The sequence below is a fragment of the Elephantulus edwardii genome, unplaced genomic scaffold (genome assembly GCF_000299155.1).
Source record: "Elephantulus edwardii isolate Elephantulus edwardi_28Jun2011 unplaced genomic scaffold, EleEdw1.0 scaffold00208, whole genome shotgun sequence".
NCBI classification, from domain to species: Eukaryota; Metazoa; Chordata; class Mammalia; order Macroscelidea; family Macroscelididae; genus Elephantulus; species Elephantulus edwardii.
Window position 1 is genome coordinate 2,677,041 of NW_006399958.1, and position 13,183 is coordinate 2,690,223.

The window sequence follows — 13,183 nt, forward strand, 5'->3', positions numbered from 1 at the left end:
GGATGTCAGTGGACCCCACAGTCCAGAGGTGATGACCACTTGTCAATGTCAAGACGCTGGGGCAGGGCAGGTGCACGACCTGCGTTCTGCGCACTGGGATGTCAGTGGACCCCACAGTCCAGAGGGGACCCCGAAAACAGAAGGGACTGGGACCGAGTTGGAACCTGATAGCCATGGGGGGGGTGGTTAAAAAGGCTGCAGAAGAAGAGGAGGTGCCCCGGGGGCGGAAGTGGACCCCAGAGTCCGGCGGTGATGACCACCTGTCATGACCACCTGTCAACGTCAAGGCGCTGGGGCGGGGAGGGGGGTGTGGCGGGCGCAGGAGCCTGGTCCCCCCTCCATCAGCCCTTCGGGGAGGTGTCAGCCTCGATTCTGGGGGATCCCCCCCTCCCGCCCCGGGACGAGCGAAGAGATGCAAGCTGGGAAGTTCGCGCGCCAGCTGAGTCCCATCAGGAGCGAAGGCGCGCTCTCCGATCCAAGGAGGGGGATCCCCCCGAAATAGACACCCCCACCACCCCCACCACCAGGACCCACACTGGACACTACGTAGGGACAGCTTGGGGAGGAGGGGCGCCCCGCGAGCAGGGGGACCCCCCGCCCACACTTGTTAAGGGGGTGAAGCCGAGGTGGGGGGCGGGTCCCCGGACCCAGGAGGCGGGGGGCGGGCCCGGCACACGGAGGCGCACCCCTCGCACTGCGACCCGGGGATGGGGGGTACCCCGAGGCGACGGCCACGCGGGGCGGGGAGGGAGCGCGGGGAGGCCGGACGAGGCGGGGGAACGGCAGGGCCCGCGCGCACTGGGGAGGGGACAGCGGCCTGGACACCGGGGGGAGGACGCCAGCCGAGTCGGGGGGTCGTGTCGCGATAGGAAGGCGCGCTCGGTCACCCGGGCGGGAAGCCGGGGGGAGGAAGCGGGGAATGGCGAGCGATGGCGCAGGGGGTCGGGGTGGGGGGGAGAGAGGAGGGGAAGAAAGGGGGTCCGGCCCAGTCGAGCCTGACGCTCTCACCACAGGAGCTGGCGCCGCCGCCGAGGAGCGTATCGCGACAGGCGGGGGAGGCGAGCGCCCGCCGCCTTTTTCTCGCGCCCCGGGCCCGGGCGCTATCGCGATAGCGGCGCGAAGCGGAAGTGGGGTAGGGATAAGGGGGGGAAGGAAGTGGGCCCGGGGTTATCTGACGACGGGGTCGGGGGGCTCAAGGGAGGCCGCGGGGGTCTTGCCGATGGCTCCGCGGAAGCTGACCGGGCCCGGTCCAAGATGGCGGCGGCGGAGGAGGCCTCCCCTCCTCTCTTCTCGTCTCTGGCGCCGACCCGCCCCCGAGCACTGAATATAGGCCTATCATTGATCCCGCCGCACGTCGCTCTGGCTCTTATGGGGCCTTCCTATTGGTTCTCGGCAGGGATGCAGACGGCCCCCTCTCGCGGATTGGGTGTTCTTCTCAAGGCGCGGCGTTCGATTGGCTTCACGCGCAGGCCGCACGGATTGGCTCGGGATTTCTCCCTCGCCCCGCCTCCTCCTCCCGCTTCGGGACACAACACGCCAGCGCGAGGACTAGTATGTCAATCAAGGGTCCTATGGAGCTCCCGACGTGGTCGCTGCTGCAGGCGTGCAAACGCGCCCGCTTCCCGCTCCTGACTCACCGCTGTCCGCTCTCCCCTGGCTTTTTAAGGACACCGGAAAGCGTGGAAGCGGAGGTGGTGACCATTCACCTGCTTAGGATTCCCCTAAACCAGCCGCAACGTGAAATCCCTGGAAGAAGGTGTGTGCCGACTTGATCAGAGGCGCAAAGGAGAAGAACCTGGAGGGGAAGGGACGGGTTGGGATGCCTACCAAGACTCTGAGAATCACTACAAGCAAGACTTGCGTGGGGAAGGTCCCAAGACCTGCGATCGTTTCCAGCCTCATTGACTTGCCGAGATTGTCAAACAGATCACCTCCATCAGCACTGAGCCTGGAGTAAAGAGGTTGAAGTCATCATTTGCAGATGCCTAAATCAGCTACTTTAATAAATTGACTATTTGTTGGTTAAAAGAAAAAAAAAGAAACCTACGTAGCGCTGATTGGATGCACCCGCCCCCCTTTCCTAAGCCAATTGGTTTAGGGGCGGGGCTAAGGCGATCTGGAGGCGGGAAGTCGTCCGTCAAGTTTAGAGTCTCTTTTAATTGGGTACAAGAGAATATTCTTCTCTCAAACCACTGGCTGGTCCTGGAGGTGGGCAGGGAAAGGAGAGGAAGGCATGGAGAGTGGGCGTTAAAGGCCAGGTACCTGCCTAATGGGAGGTAGACAGGTGCCTTCAAAGCGGGGGCCGGGCTAAAGTCATATGCCAATCAAAGCAAACCCTGGGCTAAAGGGGGCGGAGATTGGCGCGGAAGCCCATCCCTTTCGTTTCATTGGAGAAAGCTTTTGTCACTCATCCTGAGCTAGCCAATAGCAGGAGGAGAGGGCGGACCTGCTCCGCAAGCGTGTGAAAAAGTAGAGTAGGCAGATGTGGGGCAAGGATGCGTCCTAATGCACCCTATGTGGTAGGTGGGTGGGATGGCCCTTTTCTCCCAGCTCCGTGGTCTTTCTCCAAGCACCCGTGTTTGTCACAGCTCTGAGGCGCACTTATGTGCTAAATGAAGGGGGAGGAAGGAGGCAGGAGACAGTGTCCCCAAAGTCCATGACGTCACGCTGCCCGGGCAGCCTCTGCCTGGTGACGTCATCGTTGGCCAGCGCCTTCAGCTGCAGGTGGTACAGTTAGATCCTGCTTTACCCTTCCTCAGTGCCTCGATAACGAATTAGGGCATTGATAGAGTATAATGAATATACCATGCGTTACAAGAGGACCCACTGCTTTGGGAAAAGCTCCTGCAAAGGATTGCTTCAGAACGTTAGAGAGCAAAGATGCCACCTTGAGGACTAAGGTGTACATGATCCAAAGTGCTATCTTTTCAGTCGCCACAAACTTCACGTGAAAAGCTGGACAAGGAAGAGCTAAGAATTGATGGCTTTGAATTATGTTGGGGAGGACGGGGGAGAAGGAGCATACTGGGGACGGCCAGAAGAACACATCTGAATTGGAAGATGTGAATGCTCTTTAAAAGGCAGATGGGGAAACAGCGCTTAACACACTTTGGATATGTTACCAGGAGGAGCCAATCCCCGGAGGGAGGATAGCAGCATGTTTGGTGAACTAGAGTCAGAGAAAGAGAGGAAGACCCTTAATCACATGGATTGAGACAGTGACTGCCTCAATGGGCTCAAACATCGCCAAGGTTGTGAGGATGAAACAGGACCGGCAGGGTTTTGCTATGTTGTATAAAAGGTTGCAACCAGTGCGTGTAAACTTTCAACAAAATCCAAATAAGGGCTGTTTTTGTTTGGTTTGCTTTTAATATACATTCTCAGGCACACATGGTAAAACAGTTGTCCTGCAGATGGATTCCAGCTCAGAGTGACCCCCATGTGTCGCAAAACATACAACTATGTTTCTCCAGAAGTAGACCATATTCCCTTCCCCAAGAGTTGCCTTGGAGGGGGCTTGAACAGGCAACCTTTATGTTACATCACCCGATGCTCTCCCCAGGGACTTCTAGTCACCCCCAAACCTCTGGAAACTGCTCACACATTTCTTGGAAGATTCCCTATTTCCGTATGTGGGTGCTCTCTCTGTACCCCATATTGACAAGAGAGCAAGTGGCCCATAGGCTGGGAGCGTCACAGATGAAGTCCTAGGAGTACAGTGGTGGTTAGGTGCAGACAAGGACAACTGACACCGACTTGAACAACACACCTGAAGTCTGTCCTGTCCCGTGCCATCCTCACCATCTGACACACTCAAGTCTTTGCTGACCCTCCACTCTTCCAAGCACGATGTGCCTTTCCAAGGAATAGCCCCTTCTAACAAGAAGCCAGAAGTTTGTGACACAAAATTTATCTATCTTTGCCTCAAAGGAGCACTCTGGCTGCACTTTTCTCCAAGACCTGTTTGTTCTTTTGGCAATCCGTGGGATGCTCAGTGCTCTTCTCCAACACCACAGCTCAAAGGCATTGAGTCTTCTGTCATCCTTATTCATTGCCCAGCTCTCAGATGCATAGCAAATGATTGAAAAGACTGTGGCCTCCATCAGGTGCACCTTAATCTTCAGACTGACACCATTGCTCCTTAGTATTTTGGAGAGGTCCTTGAGAGCAAGTTTTGCCAATGCAATGTGTCTTTTGATTTCTTGACTGCTGTTAGCATGGGTGTTGATTATGGAGTCAAGTAAGATGAAATCATTGACCACATTAATCTTCTTCATCGACCATGATGCCTTTTTGGCTGACTGGTAAGGATTTTTCTTGATATTGAGATGCAATCCCTATTGAAGGCTGTATAATCTTTGATCTTCTTCAGTAAGTATTTCAAGTCGTCCTCAATTTCCACGAGCAAGCTGCGTGATGTATGCAGGTTGTTGAGGAAGGCTACTAATTGAAAAGTCGGTGGGTGGAATCCACCAGCTTCTCCAGGGAAGGAAGAGGAGACAAGCAGGTCCTGTAAAAATGATGGATGGGTGTGGAAACACTATGTGACTGTCCCACTCTGTCTAAAGGGGTCACTATCAGCTCACTGTTGATGAGCTGGGATTGACCAGGGGGGTTGACTTTGAATGGGAGTAGACAGACAAGTCCTGTCTCCTGCTCAGTAGCTGGTGGGTTTGAACTGCCAAACTCTGTACTACCAACAGAGATGTCCACGCTTTGTCTGGCTGGGGTTCCTTATCGTTGGTCTAATGTGAAACCACTGTCTTGGGGTCAATTCTGACTCCTAGTGAACCCAACGGAACCTTGGAGTTCCCAAGACTCATCTTCAAGGAAATGTGGTTGGATCTTTCTACTACGGAGCAGCTGGTGAGTTCAAACCACTGACCTTGTGGTTAGCAGCCAAGTGTTTTTACCACTGCACTGCCAGGGTGCCTGGTCACTGCTGTGTTCTTAGGTCCTAAGTCAGCTCCGGCTCGTGGTGACCCCACAGCATAAACCCCCACACAGCAGAAGGAAGCCCTGTTCCATCCTGAACCCTGATCACAGTCAGTGCCTGCTGGGGTCAAGCTCATGGTTACAGTCACTGTCAGTCCATCTCTTTTACCAAGTTTGATGTCCTGGGCCCTCCTGACAACACGCCCCCAGAGTGAGTGAGATGAAGTCACAGTTTCCTTTGCTTCTAAGGTGCTCTCAGACCTGAGCCTGCACAGGAATCACCTCTAGATTTACTGTGAGCAGAGTCTGATGTGGTGGGTCGCCTGCTTTAACAATTCTCTGGTGGTCCCCGTGGGCTCCACTGCTAATAGCAAGACTCTCTCATTGTACTTGGATCTACTATCAACGCCCAGGGTGACAGCAGCCAAGATAATCAAAAGATGTGTTGCATTGGGAAAATCTGCTATCAAGAGTCTCTCTAAAGTGCCAGGGAGCAATGGTGCCAGTTTAAAGACAAAGGTGTACCCGACTGAAGCCCTCATGGTATTTTCAATTGCTTCCTATGCATCTGTTTTGGTGCCCAAACAGGGACCCAAATCTCTCCCTCTCTACTGCAGACACCAGGAAACACTGCATAATTAAAGGCAAGGCAGTAAGGACCTCAAACACCCCCCCCCCGCCCCCGCCCCCAGGTTGCTAGAAATTCAGGGGCAGAAATAAAGGAAAACAAATTTCTTCCCCTCAAAAAAGAAAAAAAAGATGTGGGCAGGGTGAGGGAAATTGAAAGAATTTGTTCTTAAAAACAATGTATTCGAATCTTGTACATAAACTAGTAGAAAAAAAAAAGTCATGTGGAACAGCCCATCCTCTGACTCTCAGAATGTTACATTACTTAAAGAATTACTTAGGAGCTCAGGGGTAAAGGTGAAAGAAAGGACACTTGTGCAGTTGTTTCAGTATGTGCAGAAACATTGTTACTGGTTTAAATTAGTGGGTAGAACACAGTTAAATTAAAAAACTGGCAACATATTAAGAGAGTTTTACAAAGAGCATATAAAAAAAAAAAAAAGAGAACAGACTCCTAATTTTTGGCCAGTAAGGGCTTTGGAAAGAATAGTAAAAATGTCCGTGTAGAATTATACTCATAATCCAAAAAATTTGCAAAGAAAGAAGGCTGACTCTTTGCACGAATCTGAATTAAGTGATATTACAGTAAAGGAGGTTAAAGCGGTAAGCGAGAAACAGCCTTTGTTACCTTTAGAAAGGGCCCAGCAAAAGGGAGATGTGATTCCTATTTCAGTTTGGTCACTATGTAATTTGATCTCATTAGCTTTAAAACCATTACAATCCAAAGAAGAGATGTCTAAAAAGTTAGAAAAGCCTCTTCAGAAGAAAATGATAGTGATTCTGACACAAAGGATGAATTTCCTTTACCTTCAACTTCAGAGGAATTGAGCAATATCATCAATAGTCCTTCTGGGAAATTAAGTAAACAAGTTTTAGAACTTTCTAGTAAAATAGACAAAATGGATTTTTATAATGAAATCTACTGTTGTTATTATGCACCGTTGAGTCACCTGCAACTCATAGCAACCTTATGTACAACAGCCCTAAACCCTGCTCTATCCTATGCCAATCTTATTGTCTCCGACACACCTACTCCCACATTACCCCAGTCACTGAATCAATCCACCTCATAGAGGGTCTTCCTCTCCTGCGCTGTCCCTCCACCTCCCAAGCATGATGTCCCTTTCCAAGTACTGGTCCCTCCTTACAACACGCCCAGAGTATGTCAGATGAAGCGTCAGAATCCTTGCCTCCAAGGAGCAACCAGACTTCTTGTTTGTTCTAGTAGTCCATGGTATATTCAACACTCTTCTCCAGCACCACAGCTCAAAGGCATCAAATTCTCCTTCTATCCTCCCTAGTCACTGTCCACCTCTCTGATGCATAGCAAGTGATTGCAAAGACCATGGCCTGTATTAGGTGCACCTTAGTCTCCAGACTGACATTGTTGCTCTTCAGTACTTTGGAGAGGTCTCTGATAGCCGACTTTCCCAATGCAATTCATCTTTTCATTTCCTGGTGGCTGGTACCAAGAGTGTTGCTTGTAGAGCCAAGCAAACTGAAGCTGTTAACAATCTAAATTTCTTCATTGTCATGATGATGCTGCCAATTGGCTTAGTGGTGAGAATCTTTGTCTTCTTGACATTGAGCCTCAATCCATATTGTAGGCTGCACTCCTTGATCCTCTGCAGCAGGTGCTTCAGGCCCTCCTCAGTTTCAGCAAGCAGGGTTGTGTCATCTGCATAACACAGATTGTTGATGAGTCTACCTCCAATCCTGACACCACACTTTTCCTCAGAGAGCCCAGCCTCCTGGATAATCTGTTCCACATAGAGATTGAAAAAAAATATGGGAGATAGGACACATCCTTGATCCACACCCTTCCCACTTTTGAACCATGCAGTGTTTCCTTGCTCTGTTCTGACAACTGCCTCCTGGTCCAAGTATAGGTTTCAAATAAGCCCAATCAAGTGTGCTGGGTTTCCCATTCCTCTCAGAGTCAGCCACAGTTTGTTGTGATCCACACAGTCAAAAGCCTTTGCATAATCAATGAAACACAGATAGACATTCCTCTGGTATTCTCTGCTTTCAGCCAAGATCCATCTGACATTAGCTATAATATCCCTAGTGCCACAGACTCTTCTAAATCTAGCTTGTACTTCACACAGTTCTCTGTGGATATGCTGTTCCAGTCGCTGTGGGATTATCTTCAGCAGAATCTTGCTTGCATGTGACATCAAGGATAACTGTTCGATCATTTCCACATTCTTTTGGATCACCTTTCTTACTCAATCAGCATCAACTACTCCAGATCCTATGTTAATTAAAGATATGAATCATGCTCCGTTGGGAATAACTACATTTATGAAGTCTTTAACAGCTATGTCTATGGCCTTACAACATGCAAAACAAGATGATTTATCTAATTGAGGAAAAGAGGCTCCAATTCAGGATATGCCTCCTGATCAAGGTTTCCCCCAAGGGTATCAAATGTATCAACATTAGTCATTATAAGACTATTAAAGAATTAAAGCAAGCCATAGTTGCTTATGGTATGCATTCTATCAATGTAAGGGGCATATTACAAGGACGAGCGACAGAATTTAGATTAATTCCTTATGATTGGGAGTCCATGGTCAGGACAGTTTTGGAATCTGGGGCATATTTACAGTTTAACACTTGGTGGGCTGATGAAGCTACAAATATGGAGAGGATAAATTTATCCAGAAATCCTCCTTTTAAATGTTCCCGCCGATCAATTGCTGGAGAGAGGTCAATAACTTGGGGTTATTGCAATACAGTCATGCTGTGATTGTCCAAGTTAAGACTTTGTTGCATGCCAACCTGGGATAGAGTAGAAAGTTCTGGAAGGGGAGGTCAACCATTTATCACAACAACGGAGGGTCAGAGAAAGAGAGGAAGACCCTTGACAAGATGGACTGACACAGTGACCGTGACAATGGGCCCAAGGTTATCAGAGACAGAAGAGCACAGGACAGGGAATGTTTTCATTGTGTTGTACGTAAAGTCGCCAAGCCGTAGCGGACTTAACAATAGCTAGTAATGTTCATCAGTGTGGTGGGGCCCTAATTCTCGGTGGGTTGGCAGTTATGCAGTGGTGTCATTGTCCCCCTTAATATGCACAGCCCTCGTCCCTGGTAGAGGGATTAGGAGAGAATATTCAGAGTCACGGTACCAAAAAGAATTGGTTGACACAGAAGGATATCATGAAACTACACAGGATCAAGAGGCAATAGTGATGAAGGAGGAAGTGCAGGCTGCTCTGAAGGACTTGGTAAAAAAAAATGAGGCCCGAGCAAATGATGAAATCCTGATATATTTCAACAAAGAGATGCTGCCCTGTGTGTGCTCACCAGGTTGTGCCAAGAAATCTAGAGGAAAACTACCTGGTCAACTCCGTATTTATTCCCATTAAAAAAAAAAAAAGTGACCCGATAGAGAGTGTGGAAATTATCGAACGATATCACTAACGTCACACACTAGCAAAATCCTGCTGAAGATTATCCAGAAGCGACTGGAACAGTGTACTGACAGAGAACTACCAGAAATACAAGCTGGGTTTAGAAGAGGTAATGGCACTAGAGACATTATTGCCAGTATCAGATGCATCTTGGAAGAAAGCAAAAAATACTAGAGGAATGTCTGTGTTTCACTGATTGTGCAAAGGCATTTGACTGTGTGGATTACAACAAATTGTGGCAAATCTTGAGGAGAATGGGAATCCCAGAACACTTGATTATGCTCAGGTGAAATGTATCCTTGGACCAGGAAGCAGTCCTCAGAACAGAGCAAAGAGACTGTAGAGTTCAAAATTAGGAAGGCACTGCATCAGGGATGCATCCTGTCTCTATACCTTTTCACTCTATACGCAGAACAGATCATTCAGGAGGCTGGTCTTTATGAGGAGGAATGTGACATCAGGATTGGAGGAAGACTCATCAACAACCTACGTTATGCAAATGACACACAACCTTGCTTGCTGAAACTGAGGTGGACCCGGACTGCTTGCTGCAGAAGGTCAAGGACTGTAGTCTTCTATATGGATTGAAGCTCAACATCAAGAAGACAAAGATATTTTCACCACTGGGACAACTGGCAGCACCATGACGGATGGAGAGACTGAGGTTGTTAACAACTACAGTTTGCTTGGGTCCACAGTCAACACTCTTGGTACCAGCAGTCAGGAAATCAAAGGACGAATTGCACTGACAAAATCTGCTGTCAGGGAACCTTCCAGAGTACTGAGAAGCAATGATGTCAGTCTAGAGACTAAGGTGCACCTGATCCAGGCCATGGCTGGACAATGACTAAGGATGACAGAAGAATTGATGCCTTTGAGTTGTGATGCTGGAGAAGAGTCTTGAACATACTATGGACCTCCAAGAAAACAAACAGGTTTGTCCTAGAGAGAGTGAAACCAAGTTGCTCCTTGAAGGCTAGGATTTTGAAGCTCCATCTCATACTTTGGGCACGTGGCCAGTGGGGATTGGTCCTTGGAGAAGCACATCATGCTCAGAAGGGTGGAGGGACAGCACAGGAGAGGAAGACCCCAGGTGACACGGATTGATACAGTAACTGGGGCAATGGGGGTAGGTGTGTTGGAGTCAGAGAGACTGGCTCAGGACAGGGCAGGCTTCAGAGCTGTTGTACACAGAGTCGCTATGAGTCACAGACAACTTGACAATAACGTCCTCATTCAGGTTTCAATCCTGCTGTCTAAGCAGAGTTTCCCTGGAGTGAGGACTGCATCATCTTTGTCTTATAAGCGAAGAGAAGGAGGAGAGAAGAGACCTACTTCCACTAAGGAAAAACCAGCCAGGAGTCGGCATGTCCTTGTAACCAGGTTCCCTGCACTGAGATCCTCATGGAACATGACGCCGGACCCTCCGGAGCTCTCCAAGATGCACAGACTTATGGCTTTGGCGTGGGATCCGACTCAGCGCTGCCCTCTGGTGGTTTTTCGAGGCTGTAAATCACAGGCAAAGAGACTGCGCCTCTTTTTCCAGAGGTGGTGCTGCGTGGATTTGAACCCTGCGCGGCATCACCTTTGGTCCCCACGTACCCCTCCAAACGCTGATGGGAGAACAGGCCTTTCCCCCCACAGCTGACTTCCCTACAACTGCTCCCTGAATCTGGAATTCCCCCACTGACCCCTGAGAGAGGCACCCCCTGGGTTAGCAGTGCAACTCCCCAGAGCCCCCCCATGTCCACTCTGCCTGTGGGAGCGGCCCCCACTCGTGGAGGCTCTGACGGCGGCTCTACACGCTGAGGCAGTGTGTGGGTGCTGCTTCCAGAGGATGGACGCCCAAGCCGCATTTCGTGGACCAATCCGGGTGCTGTTTTTTAATTGAAGCTTTTACAAAAAAGCATCTCTTTTTTTTTTTTTCCTCAGTTGATCAAAATAAACAATACAGAATAAAGGCAGGACAGAGACCACCTGTGAGCCCCGTGGGTCAGTGACCTCTGTCTCTGGGGAGGCTGGACCCCGCCTCTGTGACCCCTCGCCGATGGTCCCCGCAGGGTGGTCAGGGACAGCAGGAGGGCATGTTCACGCCGCCGCCCTGACCCCATATGTAATGTCCAACCTCTGGGTGGAGGCATGGGGTGGGACAGTTCTTCAGGTGGACATGATGCCCGTGCTCTTCTCGACCTTGACCTTGAGGAACTCGGCCATGCTGGAGAAGTATTTCTGGTTGGCCTCCGCCACCTTCTTCTCAGCCGCCTGCGGGTTCACAATCTCCAGACCCTGAGAGAGAGGAGGGGGCGGTGGGTCAGGATAGGACATGGAGGGGGCATTTTAAACACCACAGAAACTCATCACACTTCAGGAGTTCTGGTGGGGTTGCGGTTAAAGCCCTGGACGGCGACCATGAAGGCCACTGGCTGAGCCCACCAGCTGCTGCTCCAGGTCGGGGTGGACTGCTCCCAGAGAGACTTAAAACTCAACACACACAGGTGGGACTCGCCCACAACTGACCACACACTGGGTTACCCGGTGGTAACCCCCCGGAGAGGTGTCTTTGGGTTAACAGCGCATCCGGCTTAGGCTACAGGATAGGGCTTCAAAGGGTCACTGACGTGACCCTCGATAGCCGTGAGCCAAGCTGACGTGTGGGTTGGTGGTGGCCGTGGGCACCATCGAGTGGGACCCGACCACGGCTAACCCTCCGGCGGGTCTTCAGCGGCAGTGGACGGCACGGGAGGATAGTGCCCGTCCTCCCGCGGAGCAGTGAGTGGATTCAAACTGCCTGCCTTGGTGTTGGCAGCACAACTCCTTACCCGAGGGCCCCAGGGCTCCCCAGTGATCAGAGCAGCTAGAGGTGACTGTGTACATCCGTGTTCCTCCCACAGCTTCGTTTACGAGCCTTCAGTGTGGCTCCCGGGGACCCTTCCTAACCACTGCACAGGGTTTACAGCGGCTGACATTGGGAGAGGTGGGTTTGAACTGACAAACTTGGGGTTGCCAGCCGAACGCTTCACTGTCTGTGCCACTTAGGGCTCCTTTACTCCAGGTGCCATCAGAAGGTGGGGGGCAGTCATTTTCCGGGGGCTTTCGGGGGTCAAGGAGCATAGGGGACAGGGCAGGGTGTGGGGGCCAGGGCCGGACGCGGGGGACCGGGTGGGTACCTGGAGGGGGGTGAAGGCCACGCTGGAGGCGGTCCCCGAGGAGCGGTCCCGGATGGTGGACTTGCCGCCGTACACCACGCTCTGCTTCTGCAGGGTCCGCTGGATGGAGAGGAAGAGAGGCAGGGTGTGGGCGTGTGGGTGTGTCTCTGGGCCTGCACACGCCAGGTGTCCCCTCACACCCCCCCACCCCCGCTTCCCCGCCGGACCTGCAGCGTCTTGGAGATCCTGGCCTTGGTGGCCTCGTTGACCTGCGTCTGCCGCACGCGTCCGCTGCCCGACTTGCCCAGGTGGCCCAGGCTGAAGCCCAGGTCCTCCTGGTAGGCGTCCTCCTCGATCTGGGGCGGGAGGACGGGGGTTAGACCACAGGGCCCTCCCCAGCTGAAGCCCGAGTCTGCTTTCACTCAGCCACCAGCTGGTCCTGTCGCCCTGTGGTAGGCGACCTGCACAGGTACCTGTGCTACGCTGCTGACAAGTGTGGGCCTCGCAGCTCACGGGTGTGTGTGTGTGTGTGTGTGTGTGTGAGGGCGGGCGCTGGGGCCCAGGAGGAGCTGCCTGAGGTCCACACGCCCACGCTGACGGGTGAGAGGGCCCATGCACCTCTGCACGGGGAAGGGGTTTGCCCAGCAGTGAAGGGGAGGCTGGAGCTGGCTTTCTCAGGACCAGTAAGATGCTTGGCTAAGACAGAAGATGCTGACCTCAGACTACGCAACCTTGAGACCAGAAAAAACAGATGGTGCCTGGCTACGGCCCCCAACAGCTCTGAAAGGGACCCCATCCTGGGCAGAGTGGGTTTGGAAACGTGAAACAACTAGGAAAAATTATTTCGAAAAAAAGGAGAGGTCCAAAATGGGTCACCCTGGAGGACATTATGCTGAGTGAAATATCTCAGTCACAAAAGGACAAATACTGCATAGTGCCACTGTTGTAAAACGGGACAGACATTGGGGTCGGGGGGAGACTGAGAAAGATGGGATAAATAGTGTACACTGATTGAAACAGATAAGGAAGAAAAACTGTTCGAAAGGGATATGTG

At 51.5% G+C, this 13,183-nt stretch overlaps 2 protein-coding genes across 2 annotated transcripts in view; both read right to left on the reverse strand.

Moving 5' to 3' along the window:
- The window catches only part of CNOT3 (CCR4-NOT transcription complex, subunit 3), a 20,100-nt gene extending 18,802 nt beyond the window's left edge, over window positions 1–1,298 (reverse strand). Inside the window, exon 1 of the mRNA XM_006897297.1 lies at window positions 1,009–1,298. The gene's annotated coding sequence lies outside the window, so the exon portion shown is untranslated. The remainder of the gene's footprint in view (window positions 1–1,008) is intronic.
- A 9,835-nt stretch (window positions 1,299–11,133) lies between these two features.
- Window positions 11,134–13,183, reverse strand: part of PRPF31 (pre-mRNA processing factor 31) — a 16,076-nt gene continuing 14,026 nt past the window's right edge. Inside the window, exons 11-13 of the mRNA XM_006897298.1 lie at window positions 12,357–12,485; window positions 12,151–12,249; window positions 11,134–11,269 (exon numbers count right to left, since the gene is read on the reverse strand). Of these exons, the coding sequence (XP_006897360.1) occupies window positions 11,141–11,269; window positions 12,151–12,249; window positions 12,357–12,485 (357 nt within the window). The 3' untranslated portion in view covers window positions 11,134–11,140. The remainder of the gene's footprint in view (window positions 11,270–12,150; window positions 12,250–12,356; window positions 12,486–13,183) is intronic.